The following is a 20,644-nucleotide window of genomic DNA, read 5'->3' on the forward strand; positions in this document are numbered from 1 at the left end:
CTACTAACTCAGCATTTCATACTGGTTTTGACGTTGGTGTTGTGGACATGTCTGCAACACACTTTGAAAATTCAGTGTACATAGATACACACCAACCTACTGAATATTTCCCATTAACATGGAACCTTGCACAAGCCATCAATTTAAAACGCTCACTTCCATTTATTTGATATTTTTATTCTCATTCATGTTTGTTATTAACAGAATAATGTGCATTTGATTTGATTGGGTGTGTGTTAAAAAAAATAAAAAATTAAGCTGCAGTCAAATATCAAGCTCACACTCCCAAGTTTCTTTCCAGTTGCTGCCTCACTTCTGGTTGAAATTCCACCAGTAAAAGTGTAGCCATACCTAGTTTTCCTTCTATTCTGCCCCCCTTGCTCACCTTCCCCCAACACCCCCCTGAAAGACTGTCACTTCTACCAGGGATGGAGGGGGAAAAATATAAAATCCCATTAATCATTTGCATATGTAAATTCCCTGAAATGTAGGCAAACTGTATTCAGAACAGAGGGGGTGATTCTACCAACTGTAACCCACATATAGGAATGTAAAGAAGAGGGGGCGGGATTTTAGATTATAACATTGAGCACCAGTTAAAACAACAACAACCCACCATATCTGATAACCAGCAGGCGGAATTTTTTGCTGGCAAGCTGTAACAGACTCACATGGCTGTTTGGTGAGCGAGGACTCACGTCATGTAACTTACTTCTCTCATCAGACATCCCAATATGTGTAATAGGCGAAAAGCTGCCTTCTTGTGTGCAAAACCTCCTCTACCTATTGGCTGCACTGCTGTGATGTCATTCAATGTTCATGGAAATTCTAAATGCTCCGGTGGGGAATGTTAGCAATCAATTGTTGAGACAGACAGAGCAGGTTAGGTAAACAGCGTCCTAGCTGAATTCTGAAGAAGGTCGGTGGTGGAGTTATGGCCACGGGGAACCAAAATCCTGACCAAATATAAAGCCAAAGGCAGGCGACAAGTTTAACTTGAGTAGCATATCTTAGCCCACAAAGGATGCTATACTTATCTCGTGTGTCCCAACAACCCTGCGGGGTAGGTGAGGCTGAGAGTAATTTTATCCAAGGCTCTGCCATGAGCAACGTAACTGAGGAAAGATTTGATTCAGCGTCTCCCCAATCCAGGACCAGAACTCTCTCTGGCTGGTGTCTGATGGGTGGGTTAACTACTGTATAAAGTTTGACTCTGAGTTGTTAATTTACCCAAAAGCCAACATGGGCGTATAAGTCTTCTGGAGAAGGCTGACTTGTTTGCTAGGGAATTTAATTGTCCCACACCTACTTGGCAGAGTTGACAACTACTTTCTTGGGAGCGAGCAAATCTGAAGTTGGGGAGAACCATTTTGTGAATGGAACGGTTGCTGTGCTGGAGATGACGGTGGAGATTGAGTAATAAGGTTTGTCGGGCTTTAATTAAACAGACTGGGCTGAGTTGCCATCATGCCACGAAACGTTCTGACTTCGCAAGGGAAACACAGAGAGAGGATTCAAGCTCCAAATGGGTGTTGCCTGCTTCAGTTATGAAATTTCAAAGGCAGGCAACGAAATTATGGTTTTGGCAATGAGCTTGATGGTTTAGTTGCATTCCGCCCCACACACCCCATTCACAGGTTTGAAGCTAGATAAGTGTGGGGGTCAGAGGCTGAGTGTACAAAGTACAACTCTGGTAAACTTGGAACCAAAACAGCAATTGGCGTCTTGGGCTCAAAAAAAAAAAAAAAAAAACCAGAGGTGGGGAGGTTGCTCTTGTGCTAACATCCTGCTTGTGGATCTCCCCACCCAGGGGCATCTGGTTGGCTGCTGTGAGAACAGGATGCTAGAGGAGATGAGCCACTCTCATCTTACATTCTTGTGGACATTGGAAGTGCAAAAATTTGCTCTCCAGCGCGGAAGAACCGTCAAAACCTTCTTCCTCATTCCCTGATTTACAAACCATAAATCCAGCGGGACGCGCCACATATTGGGTGGGCACGAAGGAGAAAGTATGATGCTGTCAAATGCCCTACGATCTCTTACGGGCCTCATGAGATTGGTCCCTTATGTGTGATGTTCAAGTAAGCCAATGTAAAGGAGGTCCGGAGGAGGGGGAAATGTGGGTTTAAACAGCCAAGGGGTTTATGGAAGGAAGGAAGGGTGTAGGCATGAAACCTCATGCCAGCTAAAAAGATTGCTGAACGGGTTGCCGAGGGAGCATAGTACATTCATAGGAGCCACGTAAGCTCAGTGGCACGTGTGCTAAGAGGTCCCAGGATGAATCCTGGCATCCCTCGCTGACCAGCAAAGGCTCCTCTTTAAGGGCTCTCGAGAGCAACCAACTGTCAGTGGATAAGATAAGGCTAATGGGTCAGACTCGGTCTAAGGCAGCATTGTAAGTTCGTTTATCAACCAAAAGAAATAGCGGGAGAGGCTAGGCAAATGCATGGATGTGGCCTCCGTCGCGTTCCAGTTGGTGTCAAGTGTTAGCAATTGGCCTAGAAGCGAAGGATTAGCACTTACTTGTTCGGGTCCCTCGCTGGAGGTTTCTAAGTAGTTTGGATGGCTGCCTATCAGAGATTTTGAGCTGTGACTCCTGGGTTACAGGGGGGGTTGGACTAGATGACCCTTGGGGTCCCTTCCAACTCTACAATTCTATGATTCAGTTAGAGCTACCAAACAGGAAGGCTGGTCCTGAGGTTCTACTAAGGCAAGAGTGGCGAAAGGGAGGCCACTTCAGACATTGCAGGACTCCAACCCCCATAAGCCACAGCCGCCATGGCCAATGGCCAGGGATGATGGGAGTTGTAGTCCAGCAAAATTTGAAGGGGCAAAAGCTTCTCGGCATTAAAGAAATGACTTCTGCTTTGAAGACCTATTGGCAGTACAGCTTCCACTGCATCATGGCTGGTGAACAACTGGTTCCACATCCGTAACCCAAAGCTGCGTTAAGAGGCAGCAAGTTAAGATTTGAGGACATGCCACAAGCTAGCCTAGGGTGTCCCTTTCCCCAAAAGGCTTTCCATCATCTTTTTTTTTTTTGCAATGTAAAAGTCTTTCTCCAGAAGGAGGGAAAGGCGTTCTACGAAAGGTCAAAAGCTACTCTGGAACGAAGATGGCACACAGACACGGAACGTAGACCCAAACGGGAACCAACGGGCAGCTGGTGGAACAAGGCGGCGGGTCACTTCCACCCTACAACCAGAGGAGGATAGTGGCACAGGAAAGGGGAAACAAAGCAGATCTATCAAGAAAATAAAGAAAGCAGTATGCGCGGCTCATGTTGCCTAGGAGGCAAGATGGCCGCCTCACGACCAAGGAAACAAGATGGCCGACTCCTGAATGGCCAGAGAGGCGTAGCTGGAAAGAAGTGGGGAAGGGACATTTTGTAAACAAGCTCCCTGTCATCTCCTCCATCTCCCACAGGAGGTGCAGGGTGTGTGTCTTTGGTCTCTTTTTTTCCGGAGAGCAGGTGTGTTCCCTTTTCAGGTGCCTCACATCTTCTTCACCCGGGCTTCCAAGGCTTCTAATTCCTTCATCACTTCCTTAGGCAGGTCCTCGTTCACTTGTTCCGTCAGGTACTGCCTCACTTCCCTCACTTCTTGCTCCCAGAATTCCTTGGGCAGTGAGAAAAGCTCCTGGTAGTTCACCTTGTTGAGGCCTGTCAGGTCTAAGGCGCCATCTTTGGGGATGTAGCCAATGGGCGTCTCCTTGGCGCTCTCCTCACCGTCGACGCGGCGGAAGATCCAGTCGAGGACCCGGGAGTTCTCCCCGAAGCCCGGCCACAAGAAGTTCCCGGCGGCATCCTTCCGGAACCAGTTGACGTGGAAGATCTTGGGAAGGCGGACTCCCTTGCGGCCCTCCATGCTCAGCCAGTGCTCCAGATACCGGCCAAAGTTGTAGCCGAAGAACGGGCGCATGGCGAAGGGGTCGTGCATGATGGCCTTGCCTGAAACGATTTGGGGAGGGAGGGGAGCAGGGATAGGATACCTTATCAACAGGTGTGCATAAGCCTCAGGTTAAAGAAAGCTTCGTAAAGCTGTCTCTGAAGTAAAACTTCCGTTTCCATATATTTTACTCCTCAGGGTACATACCTCGCTGCTCCTTCATAATAGAAGCTCTGCTAATTTTATTATTGTTAATAATAATAATAATAATAATAATAATAATAATTAATAAATAAATAAATAAATAAATAAATAAATAAATATATTGTTAATAATGATTCGGAACCCGAACACCGAAAACCCGGAAGTAAATGCTTCTGTTTTCGAACGCGCCTCCGAAGTCAAATGGCTTCCACTGAGCCTTTTTTTTCAATTTTCTCCATTGAATTTGCTGGCCGCCCTTTGGGCCTCGGTTTTCGAATGTTTCGGAAGTTGAACGGTCTTCCAGAATGGATTACGTTCGAATACCAAGGTACCACTGTAACTGATTGCACTGGAAATGCTTGTTATATTTGATATTAATTGAACTCAATGAATTATTTGGATTGTCATTCTGAAACCACCTGGTGATCAAATGCTGTTGCGTTTTTGTTGGGTATATTTCTACGGAAAAGCGGTATACAAATTGAATATATGAATGAAACAAGAATAAGTATCTCTCAGCTCCGGAGCAATGCTCAAGAATAGGGGTCATCCATGTGCCCTGCTGATGTTGTGGACTACAACTCCCATCTGCATGGCCAATGGTCAGGGGTGATGGGAGTTGTGATGCAGGAACATCTGGCAGATTGGCTACACCTGTTCTGGGCTACCTGCTTGCTGTCGTTGCCTTGTACCTGGAGCTTGGCCTGTGCTCCGACACCTCGCCTTTCGGTTTAGACTTGGACAGTACGCTTATCATTGCCCCACTGCTGCCAGTCTGCCCATCTCTGGCTCCACCAGTTACAAAGGTTTAAAGCAGGAGTTGGGAATATTCAGGGCCTCAGACTCTCCTCATAATAATCCTAATAATTTGTTTCTTATAACCTGCCCGTCTGGACTGGGTTGCCCCAGCCACTCTGAGCAGCTTCCAACCAAAATGCAGAAAAAAATCACACATTAAAATCTGGGCTGCCTTCAGATGTCTACGTAAAATTACATTGACATCTGACGGGAGGGCAATTCCACAGGCCACTACAAAGGTACATTTCTCAGCTGTTGCTCCTCTGGCCCTGCCAACTACTGGTGCGCAAGCTCCAGAATCCTGCCTGGGTGAGAATGACTCCCTTTTGCTGAAAAATTCTCCCCACCCTTCATTTAAACGTACCCTCCATGGCCTTGTCTCCATTACTGAAGGTGGGTGGGCAGGTCATCCCCGGACTTTAGCCCTTTGAGATGCAACCCGATCTAAAGAGAGAACAGATCCACCAAGCCCCAGAGAGTCCTCACCTTTGTGTTCAGCAGCTGCGGTGGATTCCGATCTCATTGCGCTGCCCACGAAGACGCCGTGGCGCCAGTTGAAGGCTTCGTACACCAGGGGGACGCCTGGGGGGGGGGAAATCAGTTTAGTGGATGGAGTCCCTCAGAGAGGCGGGTCGCCCAGTGGGTGCCCACAGAGTCTGGGAGGAGGAGCAGGAGGGCAGGGAGCTTACCTGCAGGTCTCCTGCCCCCAAAGATGATGGCATCGATAGGGACCCCCTTGGGGGACTCCCAGTCCGGGTCCATGATTGGGCACTGGCGGGCTGGCGCGCAGAAACGCGAGTTGGGGTGGGCGGCCGCCCCGGCGTCACCTTGGCAGGGAGAGAAGGGAAAGTTCAGGTTACCTTGCCCCTATGCGCCCCCCCCACTTTCCGCTCTGTTCCGCGCGGCTACCCAGAATCCTTTGCAAACGAGCTGCCAATCCTTGCCTGGTTTCCAAGGCTTGCCCTGCCAGGTGCTGATGGTCACCCCCGCGGGGATCATCTGGTCGATGCCCTCCCAGTAGACTCCCCCTTCGCTGGTCTCGGCCACGTTGGTGAAAATGGTGTTCCTCTGGATGGTGTGCATGGCGTTGGGGTTGGTTCTGGTGGACGTGCCGGGCGCCACCCCAAAGAAGCCGTTCTCGGGGTTGATGGCCCGCAAGCGGCCTACGCGCGACAGGGGAGAAGATAATGAGCTGCAGGAAATTCTGCTCCGGATCCCAGAGCTCTCTTCACGCCAGCCTTTCCGGCGTGAGCCTCTATTTTCCCCAGGCTTCCTTCTCTCCTTCACATGAGAGCCAGTGTGGTGTAGTGGTTAAGAGTGGTAGACTCATAATCTGGGGAACCGGGTTCGCGTCTCCGCTCCTCCACATGCAGCTGCTGGGTGACCTTGGGCTAGTCACACTTCTCTGAAGTCTCTCAGCCCCACTCACCTCACAGAGTGTTTGTTGTGGGGGAGGAAGGGAAAGGAGAATGTTAGCCGCTTTGAGACTCCTTCGGGTAGTGAAAAGTGGGATATCAAATCCAAACTCTTCTACTCTTCTATGAGGAGCTGCTGTCTCTGCACAAGCTTCTCTCTTTCCATCCACCAAATCCGCCATTCCCCTTTGAGCAACCAGAGGAGCCATCTTAAGACTGGGGAGGTCAGGCAATCTGACCTCCCCGGAAACTCTGGAGGCAGGACGAGAGACAAACTACCTGGGAAATTAGGGGTGGCGGTACCTCAGGCCTGGGGGCCAAATGCGGACCCACCAAGCTTTCTGTCTGGCCCTCAAGATTTCTCCTTAGGCCACACCCTCTCTCAGCAGGCCACACCTCTCACCAACTTGCTCTACACCCTCCCCTCGGAGTGGTTTAACTGTCCTGACAGGGAACTCTAGGAACTGTAACTCTCTGATATTGGCCTCCTATCACCTCTCGGCACTCTTAGCAAAACGACAGTTCCCATAATTCTTTGGGGAGAAGCCATGATGGTCTGAACTACTTTAAATGTAGGGTGTGAAGGTGGCCAAAGCCCACAAGACAACTGGGTGGGCAGCCATGACAGTTAATAGGCCCACTCAGGGACAGGGTGGTCCACTGAGAGTACCTTGCCCATTTGACCCCCAAAACCTGGAGCTGGTACCTTTTCCGTGTACTTTTCCAACCTGAGGGCCACATTCCCTCCTGAGCAACTGCACAAGGGCCACCTGCCCGTGGTGGGAGGGGCCAGGGGCAAAAGTAGGCGGAGCACCAGATGCAAATGTCACCTTGGTACAGCAGGTGAGTTTCTACACATCCTCCATCCAGGAGGCCAGAGGCATTGTCAGTCGGCCTGAGGAGATGTATGTGTGCCCTGGGGATAGTTCCAAGGGCCATACAGCAATGTCTGGAGGGCCACATTCTCACCCTTACAAAGCCTATTTATTTTTCCCCCATCCCCCCCCCCACTCTTCCTCCAAGGAGCTCAGGGCAGGGTATATCGGCTCCCAGTCCCCTGTCTTTTTTCCATACAACAACCCTGTGTGGTAGGTTAGTCACAGAGAGAGGGGGAGAGAGCGAAACTGGACGAAGGTTCAAATCTCTGCTCACCTGGCAAAGGTCACTGATCTCTGCGGGCGAGCAGAGATTTGAACACAAGTCCCTTAATTCCGGCACGCTAACCACTGCACAGTACTGCCTCCCGCAACAGAGGAAGCATGCTGCACCCTGCTCCTCTCATTCCCTTGGCGCCCCGGTTCCAAACTCACCGTCGCTGTCGAACTTCATCCACGCAATGTCGTCCCCCACGCACTCCACCCTCCAGCCGGGAAGCGTGGGGTTCATCATGGCCAGGTTGGTCTTTCCGCAGGCGCTGGGGAAAGCTGCGGCTACGTACTTCTTCTTCCCCTCTGGGTTTGTGAGTCCCAGGATCTGGAAGTGGGAAAACCAGGAGCACGTAAATGTCTCGGGAAATGAGCAGGAAGAGGAAGGATATGCGCAGGTGCCCAGGGACACACGCACTGGCAAGAGCACCCAAATTTTAGATGAGTTTCTTGTTTTAAGAAATCTAAGCTAACTTCAGGATACATAATAATAATAAAAAATTCCTTCCAATAAGCACCTTGGAGACCAACTAAGTTTGTTATTGGTATGAGCTTTCGTGTGCATGCACACTTGTAATCAGATTATTTACAGTGAACACTGTTTGCGTCATAAAGCCTAGTGTGGTTTAAACTTTAATGAGACATTTCCATGTGCTCTTTCCTATTTTTTTCTGGTGCAGCAGGTCAGGAAATTCAACAGATGATGCTTTTATAGCACGGAGAGGCAGCAGGGGGTAGATTGTAATCTGTTAGTCACACAGCGGCTAAACACAGAGGCACCTTCCTCCCCCCCCCTTTATTTTTTTAAGGAAGCAACTTTGGTTTCGCAATGAAATATAAAAGTACCAGAATGCATTGCAATAAATGCCAACCCACAGCCATTATTTAAGACTAGCCTATACCCCCATCCCGGTTGGGGCTTTTGGAAACTGTAGTCCAAAGGATCTGGAGAGAGCCAGGTCAGGGGGAAGCTGTTTGTCTGAACACCTTCCGAGTCTTGGATCAGAGGGTTATCCGAAGCAACTCTTTAAAACGGCTCAACCAGAAGCAATATATATTTAAAATAATGAAACCTTCACTCAACGCATGAAGGTAAACTGCTGTTCTGGAGAGTTAATGGCATTCCCCAAATTGCCCACGATGCTTTGGAGACTTATTTTGCAGCGAAGATCCCCACAGCTTCACACAAGTTTTTCCCACAAGGCTTTGCACTTGCACACCCGCCGTTGTGGGTCCTGTCAACTGCCCTTCCCCCTGGGCCAATGCCCTCTGGGTCCCGACAAAAGACCTCACAAATTCACCTCCGCACCCCGCCCCTTTCCCTTCCATGCGTCAGACTCATCCTCGCACATTTGGGATTTCAGCAGTCCTCTGCCACTCATTAACCAATTAATATTTGCTCGTTAAATATCCCTCTGAGGCAATGTAAACAGCCCGCCGTCCTTTGGCCTTGCTCCCAAGCCCCACATCCCTTCCCCAGTCCTGGCTATCAACCCAAACCGAATAATATTCCAGGCTCCCAGAACCCTTTGCAGGAAATCCATTGCGCCACCGCCACCCGGCATGCGAGACTGAACCCGCAAAGTCAGGATCGGCCCCGGGGCTCCTTATAGAAGAGCCAAGAGTGCCTCTGAGCATGTACGGACAATGAAACCGTGGAGGGAATTTAGCCATTGGCACCCGGTTCCCCTCTTCACCAAACCATCCTTCTCACCAGCATATGCTCTGCCAGCCAACCCTCGTCTTTGGCAATGCAAGAAGCGATCCGCAAGGCAAAACATTTCTTGCCCAGGAGGGAGTTGCCGCCATAGCCGCTGCCGAAGGAGACAATTTCTCGGCGTTCTGGGACATGGGCTATTAGGGTCTTCTCGGGGTTGCACGGCCAGTTGTTCACCAAGTCATCTGCATTTGGAGGAGAAAAACAGAGGTTGGCAGCAGTCTTCTGCAGGAATTCCGCACCTGCCTCTGAACAACAGGACTTGGAGGGGATGTTACTGGTTTGTTTTGTCCCTGTTTTTATTATGCATTTTGTGTTTTGCGGTTTTACTCTGTGAACCGCCCTGAAATCTATGGATAAAGGACGCTATACAAATTTAATAATAATAATAATAATAATAATAATAATAATAATAATAATACTGTAGGAAACTAAGGCCGCATTAACACCCTACATTTAAAGCATTACCATATCCCTTTAAACAGCCATGGCTTCGCCCAGAGAATCCTGGGAGCTGTAGTTTGTTATGGGTGCTCTCAGGTCAGCCTTCTTCAGATAGCGCTGGATCACAACTCCCATTATCCCTGACCGTTGACTGAGGGCGGTGGGAGTTGTAGTCTGACGACGCCTGGGGACGTAAGGTTTGAAGAACACGGTCTTGGGAGACCCCCCCCCCTCACAGAGCTACAGTTCCCAGAGCTCCCTGTCAAGAAGGTTTGATCGTTAAACCACTCTGGGAACTGTAGCCGCGAGAGGGAAATGCGTGTCTCCGAAAGACTCTTAACAAACGACATCTCCCAGAATTCCTTGGGGGGGAGCCATGACAGTTCAAAATGGTAGCACAAAGTGGTGCAAATATGGCCTGAGGAAAGCTCTGACTCTTTAAGGATCTTCGTTGGAGCTAAATGTGTATCCAAACCGGCGTTTCCCTACACCAGGGGTCTGCAACCTTTAAGACAAAAAGAGCCACTTGGACCCGTTTCTGAAGGAAAAAAAAGAAACTGGGAGCCGCAAAACCACTGCGACATTTAAAACAAATATAACACTGCATTTTATTTTTATAAATCCGATTTAAATTTAAAAAATCCAATTTAAATAAAAAAAATCTGATTTAAAATAAAAAAATCCAATTTTTTTTATTTATTTTTTTAAATCATTCATTTTTATCCAACCTGGGGACCACTACCAGGTCACAGACTGATCCAAGGTGGGTTGCAACAGCATACAAATATTTGATTTGTTGTTGTTTTTTTAAAAAATGAGTCCTCAACTGCACACTTGTGTTAAATGTTTGTCCCATGTCTAATTGAAGACTGCTGGCTTTTACAATAATCTTAGTGTCTTTTACCCTTAATATTCCAGACCAGAGGCTATGCTCACCTCTTCCAACCTCCTCTCTTGCTAAATAAAGCACAGAATTGCACCAGAGAAGCCTGTGATGTTTGTGCTGACTTGCATACAGGTGGCTGTAGTAGTTCATAGTGTTCAAACCTTTTTAGGGGAGTTCCCTGCCCCCTTAATGACAATGGTGATAGATTTTGCACATGAACACAGATCCAAGTTAGGACTCCTCTCTTCCACGCCAACAAGTGCTTTGTCAAGGCTCCCCTAACACACACTCAGGACAGAGGAAAAACTGCAACCTTTTGAGGCGTCATTCTCCTACCCATGTCTCTGTGAGAACCAGCCCTTTATTCTGCCTCCCGTAGTACATCCTCCCCCTTCAAGAAATCATTTCCTTTGGACTTTCGGCCCATCTCCACCCCTATTACTCCTTGCCCTCGCGAAGGAAGCATTTTCACAAGTTTTCTTTTTGGTGGGCTGTCCGTGCTTCCAAACACCTGGAAGTCACGACAGGGGCTTCTCCCCCACCTAGTAAATTCTGCCTCTGCATAAGTTACGCAGGTTTGGTTTTCTTTACCAGGGCACGGCGCAGGCGGCCAACTTGTGCTCCCGCGCTCCGCCCGGCAGCCTAAGCAACACACCTGAGGAAGCAGCGGCAGAGGACTCCCCCTCCCCAGTCCCAGTCCCCCACCCCAAGGGACTCGTTGGGGGGTTGCAAAGCCCCCCGCCCACGGCAGGCAGAGAGCTCGACGGTGGTTTCTGCCCAGCCAGCCCAGCTTTGCGCCCTGGAAGGCGGGGGCGACGTGACTAACCTTGCCTGGTGAGGTCCGGCGGTGGCTCCGCTCAACGCTGCTGCGGAAGAACGCACAACTGCCTTTTCCTCCATGCAGCCTTTTTAAGCAGCCACGTCCCTGCTGTGCGTGCTCGGGCTCCTAGGAGCCTCCAAGCCCCCTCGCGACACGTGCACCCATTGGCTCCTGAGACGCGGGTCCCGGGCAAGGGCGAGTCCCGGCCTTGCTCCGGGGCGGAGAGAGACGCGCGCCCTGAGGCTGCGAGCGGAACCAGGAGTGAAGGAGGCAGCGGCAGGGAAACAGGCGCAGCTTCCTCGACCATTTTTAAAAGGAGGGCTTCCCCCCTCACCCTCGCCCACCACCCGCGGCCCCTGGCCCAGCCCACAGCTGCCTACCTCGTCGTCGCCTCGATGCAGCAGCCAGAAGCAGCCACACCTCTGGAGGGAAACTGCTGCTGTCTGCTGCTGCGCCTGCGCTGGCAGAAATGAGGCACGACGCATGAGCAGAGCAGCACAGCAGCAGCACCCTCAGCCTCCGGAGGGCGGGCCGCCGGCCAGCTGGAGGGCGGCCGCTGCCGCTGGCCAGCTGGAGAAGTGGACAGGCGTATCTGCCCCGGAGCCGCGGCAAAGGTGTAAAAGAGCCGCATGCGGCTCCGGAGCCACAGGTTGCAGACCCCCGCCCTACACCATCTCTCTCTGCTACTAATAATTTAAGCAGAAGGAAGTCTTAGGCAGAGGTTTTGCACTTCCAGAGGATCGTGGAAGAGCAGAGCCTACTATTCCCAGCCGGATGGGCGGGGTACAAATAAATTATTATTATTATTATTATTATTATTATTATTATTATTATTATTATTATTACCCTGCCACTAATTCCCGTGTGAGATGAGATGTAACATGTAAATTGTAAGTATGGATTTTTGTATTTGTCTGTTCAGACAGTATTTACAAACTTTGATACCCTTTGCACTGTATGTTTTAATACTAATAAGGTTTGACTTATCCCACCAGTGTATGTATGAATATACAGTAAATCCTGGGAAAGAATTTACTGAAGAAGCCCAAAATTGTCCATGGGCGAAACAGGGGACAAACGCCGGCACCCTGTCTAATTTTTGTGCGTCACATCTTCAATATTCCATCTGATTGGACTTGCTTTCATCTATTAACATCTGTGCGTATCATCTGACTGGACCTATTTTCATCAATATCTACAGGAGCCTGGCTATAGACATTTATAGACTGAAATTGTCCTGTTGTACTAATTCCCGCGTGGCAGGGGGTTAGACCAGATGACCCCCGGGGGTCCCTGCCAACTCTACAATCCCATGATTTTAATTCTGCTAGCAGTCATTGCAAAACTGACCAAGACTCGGTGGGGGAAAGCAAGCGGCTGCTTCGAAACCCGAGCCTCGCCCCTAACCATCGGGGAGCCTCGAGAGGGATGCCCCCCCTCCCCGCTTCCGAAACCCCAAAGAGGACCCTCTCACCTTCCAGCGGCAAAGGCCGCCCCACTGAATGCAAGCACTTGACAAACTCCCCATCGCCAAGCGTGCGGAGAGCGGCCGTGCCCATCCGGGTCATGATGCGCATGCTAGCGACCACGTAGGCAGAGTCCGTGAGCTGGATCCCGATCTTGGAGAGGGGCGAGCCGATGGGCCCCATGCTGTAGGGGATGACGTACATGGTGCGGCCTGCGGGAGAGGAGTCGCAAAGGGGTCACAGGAGGGGGAGGCGCAGGCAGGGGCGCAAACAGAGGCGGGGGCACGGCTGAAGGAAGGGCCATTGGATTGCGGAAGGACGGTGGAGACACATCCCTTGAGGTGGGCTAACAGGTTGCACATGAGCAAAAGGACAAGCCTACGGACGGCTAGAGAAAAAACAAACTAGATCCAGGAGGAACTTAGCCCCATTGCTCAGCCCAGACACTGAGGTCCTGCTCCGAGGGCCTTCTGGCGGTTCCCTCATTGCGAGAAGCGAGGTTACAGGGAACCAGGCAGAGGGCCTTCTCGGTGGTGGCACCCGCCCTCCCAGCAGATGTCAAGGAGATAAAGAACGACACAACTTTTAGAAGACACCTGAAGGCAGCCCTGTATCGGGAAGTTTTTAATGCTTGATGTGTTTTTATATCTGTTGGGAACCTCCCAGAGTGGCTGGGGCCGTTCTGTCAGACAGGCAGGGTGGAAACAATATTATTATTATTATTATTATTATTATTATTATTATTACACTGCTAATTTTGCCCAACCCTCCTCAAAAAGCCTCCCTGTCCTATCCACGGTCTATTCTCTCTTTTACCTTTCATGCAGCCAGGAAAACGCTCATCCACTGCTCCCTTGAATGTTTGGGGGTTCATCCAGTTGCCCAGCTGCCCTTTGATCCCCGGCGCAGGGATGGGCACAGTGTCCCTCTGGTTTTCAGTCACAATGACCGTACGGCTCTCGACTCGTGCGACATCCTTGGGGTCGGTCTTGGCTAGCCAGCTACGTGGGAAGACAGAGGGGGAAAGCGAGGTTTGTTCTGTCGCCCCAAAACCTGTGTGGCCTAGCTGACCAATGACAGGACTGTGGCTGCAGTGCCCACGTCTCCTGGCCAGTGGCTCCACAGAGTCACCTCCCAGGATGCTCTGCAGGACATGCGCTTCCAGGGGCGGCCGCCTCCCGCCCTCCAACGCGCTCACCAGTTCTCATATTTCCCCAGTGGCTTGATAACGCCTTCAGACTCCAGGTAGTTCAAGATTTTGACGTTCTCCTTCTCGGTGCCGTCGCAGACGTGGATGCTGTCCGGCTGGCAGAGTCGGGCCCCGTGGTCCACAAACTCCTTCACCCGGCCCGGAAGTTTGCCCAGGTCCCCGTGGAGCACCCGTGGGGCGTGCGCCCAGCGCACTGGGGCTACAGACCAACATCTGAGAGAGGAGGCTCCTAGGCTGCAAGAGAGAGAGAGAGAGACACAGAGAGAGTGTGAGACCAAGGCATGGAGCCACATGAGCAGAAGAAATTTAAAATGAGTGGAGATGGAAGAAACCTAGATGGGCATCTCGGTTTTCCCAGAACTGTTGTTTGCCCAGGCCTCTCCCGAGTCCTTATCAGAGTGTTTAAATCGTTCAGAAATAGGCAGAGAGATTCCCCCGGGGCACCCACAGCCTTCCAAAGTGTGCAAATTTTACGCAAGCTTGGGCAGGCAAAAACCGGTGTGTGCGCGACCCATGAGCATGTGTGCCGGAGTGTATGCGCAAAGCCAGACGCCGGCGTTCCCCAGCAACTTTAGATGCCGCTGCACAACAGCACAGGAGCATTTCCGCGCAAGAGGCCCACACGCCTTCCTCATCTTTTTCAAATATACGCAATAAAGAACACATTGATATGTGGGAATGCGCGGTCGCGGTGCGCTTATCTCTACGCGGCCCACTTTTATGTGCAACACCCCCCCAAAAAAGTCAGTGCCCCCCCCCGAAAGCTACCTCCGCCTCAAGGTTGAAACCAAGCGTGTGTAGACAGGCTGGAACCATACGAGAAAAAGGAGGGAGGACGTGGAACGAAACAGCTCCATCACCAAAATGAGTGATAATGGGAGTCGAACTTAAATTGCCTTTTGGGAAAGGAGAGAAAGTATCCCAGAAACCCTGGCAGATTTTCCCACAATGCACAGCAGCAGCACCTGGGGGCAGGTGAGGAACACTGAGATGAATACTTGTGATGGGTGAACATCAGAAAGTATTTCCCCGAAATGAGACCATTGGTCCACCTTGCTCCTTATGGACAAAAGTGACTTTCCAGAATCTCAGGCAGGGCTGGAAACTCGGATACAGCTCTAAACTCGTATTTCCCAGCATGACTTTTTGGTTCCCGAAATTCATTCTGAATGTATAATAATAATAATAATAATAATAATAATAATAATAATAATAGTAATAATTTATACCCCGCCCATCTGGCTGGGTTTCCCCAGCCACTCTGGGCGGCTTCCAACAGAATGTTAAAATACAATAATCTATTAAACATTAAAAGCTTCCCTAAACAGGGCTGCTTTCAGGTTTCTTCTAAAATTCTGGTAGTTTTTTTTTCCTTTGACATCTGGTGGGAGGGCATTCCACAGGGAGGGTGCCACTACCGAGAAGGCCCTCTGCTTGGTTCCCTGTAGCTTTGCTTCTCGCAGGGAGGGAACCGCCAGAAGGCCCTCGGAGCCGGACCTCAGTGTCTGGGTTGAACAATGGGGGTGGAGACGCTCCTTCAGGTATACTGGACCGAGGCCGTTTAGGGCTTTCAAGGTCAGCACCAACACTTTGAATTGTGCCTGGAAACGTACTGGGAGCCAATGTAGGTCTTTCTTTTTATGTGCAGATAAAAACATCACGGATATCATTCGACGGGATGTTTTGCTGGTGTGAGAAAACTAGCCATATCGAAGGATCCCCAGGTATGGGGAGAGACGTCGGGCAGCATCCTGGTGCCAGGGCATCTTCACTTGGCTACAAGTGTCCAATAGCCGGGTGCAAAATGCTCCTGGCGGATTTTGAGTGCTGGTTTTGGGCAGGGAGTCTTACCTGGAAGGATGGAACCCGGGGCTTTCTGGATGCTCTACCAATGAGCTACGGCCTGTCCCCTATGCGCAAAGCAGCAGGTTTTGGACGGGAAGCTGGCAAGCTCCCCATCAAAGCGTATTTTCTTTTAAAAATAAAAGATGGCATTCGCAAGTTATTGGGAGGTTTGCATAAGGGTGAAGGGCCATTTCATGAAAAATGAGCCTGATAAGAATGCTTGATGAGCGCTGGACTTTGGTGAGGAAGATTCCAAACATGCAGTCTAACCATTTTTTTAAAAGCTAAAACAAAAGAAGTTTATTTTATGGACCTTCTTTTCAAAAGTCCACCCACGTAGTCTTCACAGAAGTGTTCAAGTTAAAAGTTTTCTGATGATTGTCCCACCCGTGACAGCATTTTTTCCTTAATTTTGTATCGTTAAATTTCTTAAACTTAATTCCTGATTGCATAGTTGTAACCAATAAACATTGATTGAAACAGATATGCTGAGTTTATCATTGATTCACCTCCCAACTCACAGAGTTTTTCCATAAATCAAACTTATCTCAAGCTCCATGTCCTTTTTTTTGTCCCACCCGTGACAACACTTTTAACATTTAATAAAATTGTCAAAAATATCCATAAAAATAATAAAGAATTAGTAAAATGTTCAGTATCTTATTAAGAACATAGTTTAAATTTTGGTTGTTAATTTTTATGTATATTTACATTGTTACACATGTGTGAATACCAAAAAACATGGTCAAAGTGTCCCACCCGTGACAATGGAATGGCCCTGAAATAGCACGCCCCGTCTCCCCTGCTGCCCCAAACGCCTTTGCCGCCAAGGCAAGCAGACAAATCCCATTGGCACAGCCCAGCTCCATACCTAACATGCATTCATCATGTGCCACAAAGCTCCATGTGAACACTCGTTCGTGCGACCAGAGTGACACTCCTTCCTCGGAGGTTTATAAGCAGATGTTGGGCAGCCATTTGTCACGGTTGCTTTTGGTGAGATTCCTGCATTGCACGGGGTTGGACTAGATGACCCCGGGGATCCCTTCCACCTCTAAGATTTTAGGACAGGCTTGCTCAACCTCGGCCCTCCAGATGTTTTGAGACTACAACTCCCATCACCCCTGACCACTGGCCCTGCTAGCTAGGGATCATGGGAGTTGTAGGCCAAAAGCAATGACCCCCGCCCCACATCCTGCCCTCCCATATCGACAGCTGTGAGTCTGTGGACCCTAGACTGTTTGTGAGCATGTACGCACCTCCCTGACCCTTGCACGGGAGATCTGGGGAAAGGGTTTGCTTCTCCCCCCTGGGATTGGCAGAGGACCCACAGCGAGGAGCCGAGGGACCTTGGCTGGGCTCCAGGGGGCAGGGCAAAGGGCAAAGGGGCAGGCCACACGGTGGCGTGGACTTTCACCCGAGCCAAGGCTCCCTGTGGAGTGGGGGGGGGGGAGAGGTCCCAGCCATGCCCCCAAGGCGCAAGGTCGGAGGCCTGCCTGCGTGCAGGAACATGGTGTTCCCAGATAGAGGCACAGGCCCTCCCCGCCTTGCCCCACAGCTCCCATGCGGCATCTCCCCACTGCTGCGGGGAGTTTTCTTAATTAAAAAAGGGGGGAAGCAAGCCTAGATCAGATCACAAAAAGTGTGCCACTTTGCTCAGCAACTTTGCACGGGGGGGGGGGAATTAAGGAGACTGGATCCTGCTTGGATCAACCGACAACCTCAGAGGAGAACTCCGGCCCCTACCAGGGGATTGAACCTGGGACCTTGTGCATGCAAGATGCCCTACCTGTGAGCCACAGCAATTCCTCTCCCCACTGATTTCCTCCCCAGCCACTTTGACTGCAACGCTGCGGGTACCAACAGAGTCGTTCCGATTCATCCGGAGAGGATTCAGCTTTTGCACCTTTCCACCTACCTAACTGCTCAACCTCCGACAGGACACTTAAAAAAAAAAAAAAACCCCACCGGCCTCAGTTTCCCATCTGTAAAATGGGAATGCTTGATGTGTGTGGCGGGGAGAAGGGCTGTCTTGAAGACAGGCTACAGGACGTCGCAATGGATTGTTCTTGCAGAACACTCCATTCGTTGTTTCGTTTTGTTTTAAAAAGTGGACGCACACACCACAAGAATCCTGTGACGTCAGTTTCCTCTTCCCTCCTGTACCTTTTTCCTTGTGTGTCATGCTTTTTCCCCCCTTTGGGGAGGGGGTTAAATTATAAGCCTGTGGGTAGGGACTGTCTTGTTTTGATTGTATGTATGTAAGCCACCCTAAAGAGCGGGGTACAAATTCTCTAAACCAACCAACCAACCATGACTGACTATTGCTCCCATTTTACAGGTAAAGGAACTGAGGCACAGAGCAAGAGAGAGAGAGAGAGAGAATGTATGTGACTGACCCAAGGCCACAAAATGACTCTGTGGCAGAGATGGGGCTGGAAGCTGTGCATGCAACATACCCACGTTTTCAAATGTGCGTTGTTTGCTTTACGGCCACCCTTGCGGTCGCTGCTCCCATTTTACAGAGGGGGCCCTGTGTGTTTTGTTTGTGTGTCCAAAGGCTAAAGAAGGTAGCCAAGGTGAGGTAATCTGGAAGCCAGGAGATTGACAGCCATAAAACTGGCTGAGTTCAAGCTGGCTGGGAGGCTTGCATGGAGAGGATGAGACCCAGGGCTGCAACTGGAGATTGCAGCGTGTGTGTGCGTGTGTGTTTGCAGGGACAGAGACCTTCCTGCAACTCTTTAGCACCCGGATTAGTGTCCCAACCTTGGTTTATCTGGAGGAGGGCAAACGAAGAGGAAATATTAAGAGCTGTTAAAACAAAGCGGAGGTGATCTGGCACAGGAGAATTGCTGTTTCCTCTTATGGGTAAAAGGTTGTAGTGGAAGGGGGGGGAGGAGGGTGTTTGTGGGTGACGTGGAGAGCGAGAAGCAGGAGGCACAGGCGGAGGAGAGCCTAACAAACAAGGGTGGCGTTGCCAGAGCACAAGGACCCATCTGTGTCCCTCGGCCGCAAACGCTCTGCCTGCAAAGGAAGCAGGACACCCAAAATGTAAAAGCTCATTCGCACAATTGGGGTGTGGGTGGGTGTCCCCTGCAGTTTCAGAGTTTTAACCTCAGAAGTGGGTCCAGAATATGAACATTTTGCATCTCAGACAGGGGGACAGACAAGGAAGGGAGAGGTAAGATAAGACAGAATAAAGAGAGTGGGGGGGGGGAGGGGAGCATCTCTAAAGGAGATATAGGCAGGATCGTCAAATCTCAAGAGCTGGAAGGGACGAGGGGTGTTTGTGCGTGTGATCTAGTCCAACCCCCTTGCAATATTCAACTATGTGTCAGGAAGGGATACATGAGCACAGTTGGGAAGGGACAGGAGGCCTTGCTTGGCGGAAGCAAGCGGCTCCTAACGTCTTGTACCCATTTCACAGAACGTGCAAACTGAGGCTGGGCTTCTCTTCGCCCCAGGGAGACAGTCCCATCCTTACTCCAGTCGCATAAAGTAAGAGGAGCTTTGCGTTGCATTTCCCCCCCCCCCTTAATGGCATCACGTTGTTTTAAAATCACATGCAGATTATTATGAAATAAACACATACCAGGGAGGGGTATGTTTGCTTCTTGCATGGGTATTTGTCTTCCCATATTCTGCCCCCCCTCGCCACTTAATCGAACCCCCTCTCCTCCGGGACCACCCCAAATAAGAGTGGGGTGCAAAGCAATCGCTATGGGGTGGGCGGACGGGGGAAGGCTAAGACCTCAAACACCCTTCGTAGGGAAGGTCATTCCCTTGAAACTCCCATGAGATCTGCCGAAAGGATTGAAGCAGAAGTTTGGGGGGGGGCAAGGATGGGTTGGGGGTGGGGTGGAAAGAGACAGAAGGGCAGAGGCTTGGAGAGAGGCGAGGTCGCGGAGGCTGGAGACTGGGGAAGAAAGGGGAAGGGGGTTCAGTGTTGCATTGAAACGGGGGGGGGGTTGTCAGGAGAGTCAGAAATGGGGTGCAGACAGAGGGAGTCGAGGGGGCCACGGCGGGCGTGTGCTCACCCCAGGATCCGCGTGTAAGGCGCCGGCATCGCGTCCCCCCTTCCCGCAGCCCCCTCGCAGCGCAGGATGGACCCAGGCGTCCGGGCGCCCGATTTAAAGAGGAAGGGGGAGGAGACCCACGTCCTGGCCCGCCCCATAGGCTGCGGGGGGACGGGCCCCCCACCCGCCCCGCTCCTCCTCCTCCTCCTCCGTCCTCCTCTCCACGTTGCCGCCGCCTGCAAACGGGCATGATGTAAGAGCCGGCCGCAATTGCCAGGAAGGGCCGCGGAGGGAGAGACAGCGCTCCTCTCCAAGCCCTGCCACGGGGAGCCAGGGCACGAAGGGGTTAAGAGCACAGAGGAAGCTGCCAGGCCAGACGCGACTAGGTCACGCCCCCCCCCCAAAAGACAGTCAGGGCTTTCTGTTTTATTTTTGTAGTCTACCGTCTGAGATCCTCATCGACTTGGAAGGGACCCGAGGGTCATCTAGTCCAACCCCCCGCACTGCAGGAATTCTGCCCTACAGCTGTCCCTGCGTGGGCTCGAACCGCCAGCCTTCTGGTTAACAGCCAGGCACGCTGACCCAATGGGCCACAGAGGTCTGAGCTTTGCTCCGGGCTCAGATCGTGAACGTGGCTCACAATGCGTTTTTGTGTGTCTCTTAGCCTAGTTTCCCAAATTTGGGTCTCGGGCTGTTTTTGGACTGCAACTCCCATCACCCTGACCACTGGTCTTGCTAGTTGAGGATGATGGTGATATAAAAATTAGGTTCAACCCCAGAAGGGAGTCCAC

The 20,644-nt window shown here is 50.8% G+C and overlaps 1 protein-coding gene across 1 annotated transcript; it reads right to left on the bottom strand.

The window, feature by feature from the left end:
* Positions 1-166: 166 nt before the first annotated feature.
* Positions 167-20,000, bottom strand: PCK2 (phosphoenolpyruvate carboxykinase 2, mitochondrial). The gene is made up of 10 exons (XM_033169219.1): positions 19,875-20,000; positions 13,981-14,226; positions 13,599-13,783; positions 12,791-12,994; positions 9,164-9,351; positions 7,615-7,777; positions 5,834-6,052; positions 5,579-5,716; positions 5,376-5,471; positions 167-3,949 (listed from the first exon to the last, which is right to left on the bottom strand). Exons 1-10 carry the CDS (start codon positions 19,901-19,903, stop codon positions 3,495-3,497), a joined length of 1,923 nt encoding a protein of 640 aa, XP_033025110.1. The 5' UTR covers positions 19,904-20,000; the 3' UTR covers positions 167-3,494.
* Between the last annotated feature and the right edge of the window lie 644 nt (positions 20,001-20,644).

This window comes from Lacerta agilis, chromosome 14, assembly GCF_009819535.1.
Source record: "Lacerta agilis isolate rLacAgi1 chromosome 14, rLacAgi1.pri, whole genome shotgun sequence".
Taxonomy (NCBI): Eukaryota; Metazoa; Chordata; class Lepidosauria; order Squamata; family Lacertidae; genus Lacerta; species Lacerta agilis.

Bases quoted from the DNA above. Each gene is read 5' to 3' on its own strand.
- PCK2 (XM_033169219.1), bottom strand. From the start codon at position 19,903: ATGCCGGCGCCTTACACGCGGATCCTGGG. The intron at 6,053-7,614 runs GTGAGTTTGGAA...TGTCGCGCGTAG, and splicing joins GATGAAGTTCGACAGCGACG to GCCGCTTGCGGGCCATCAAC. The intron at 3,950-5,375 runs GTGAGGACTCTC...AAATCGTTTCAG, and splicing joins CGCAGCTGCTGAACACAAAG to GCAAGGCCATCATGCACGAC.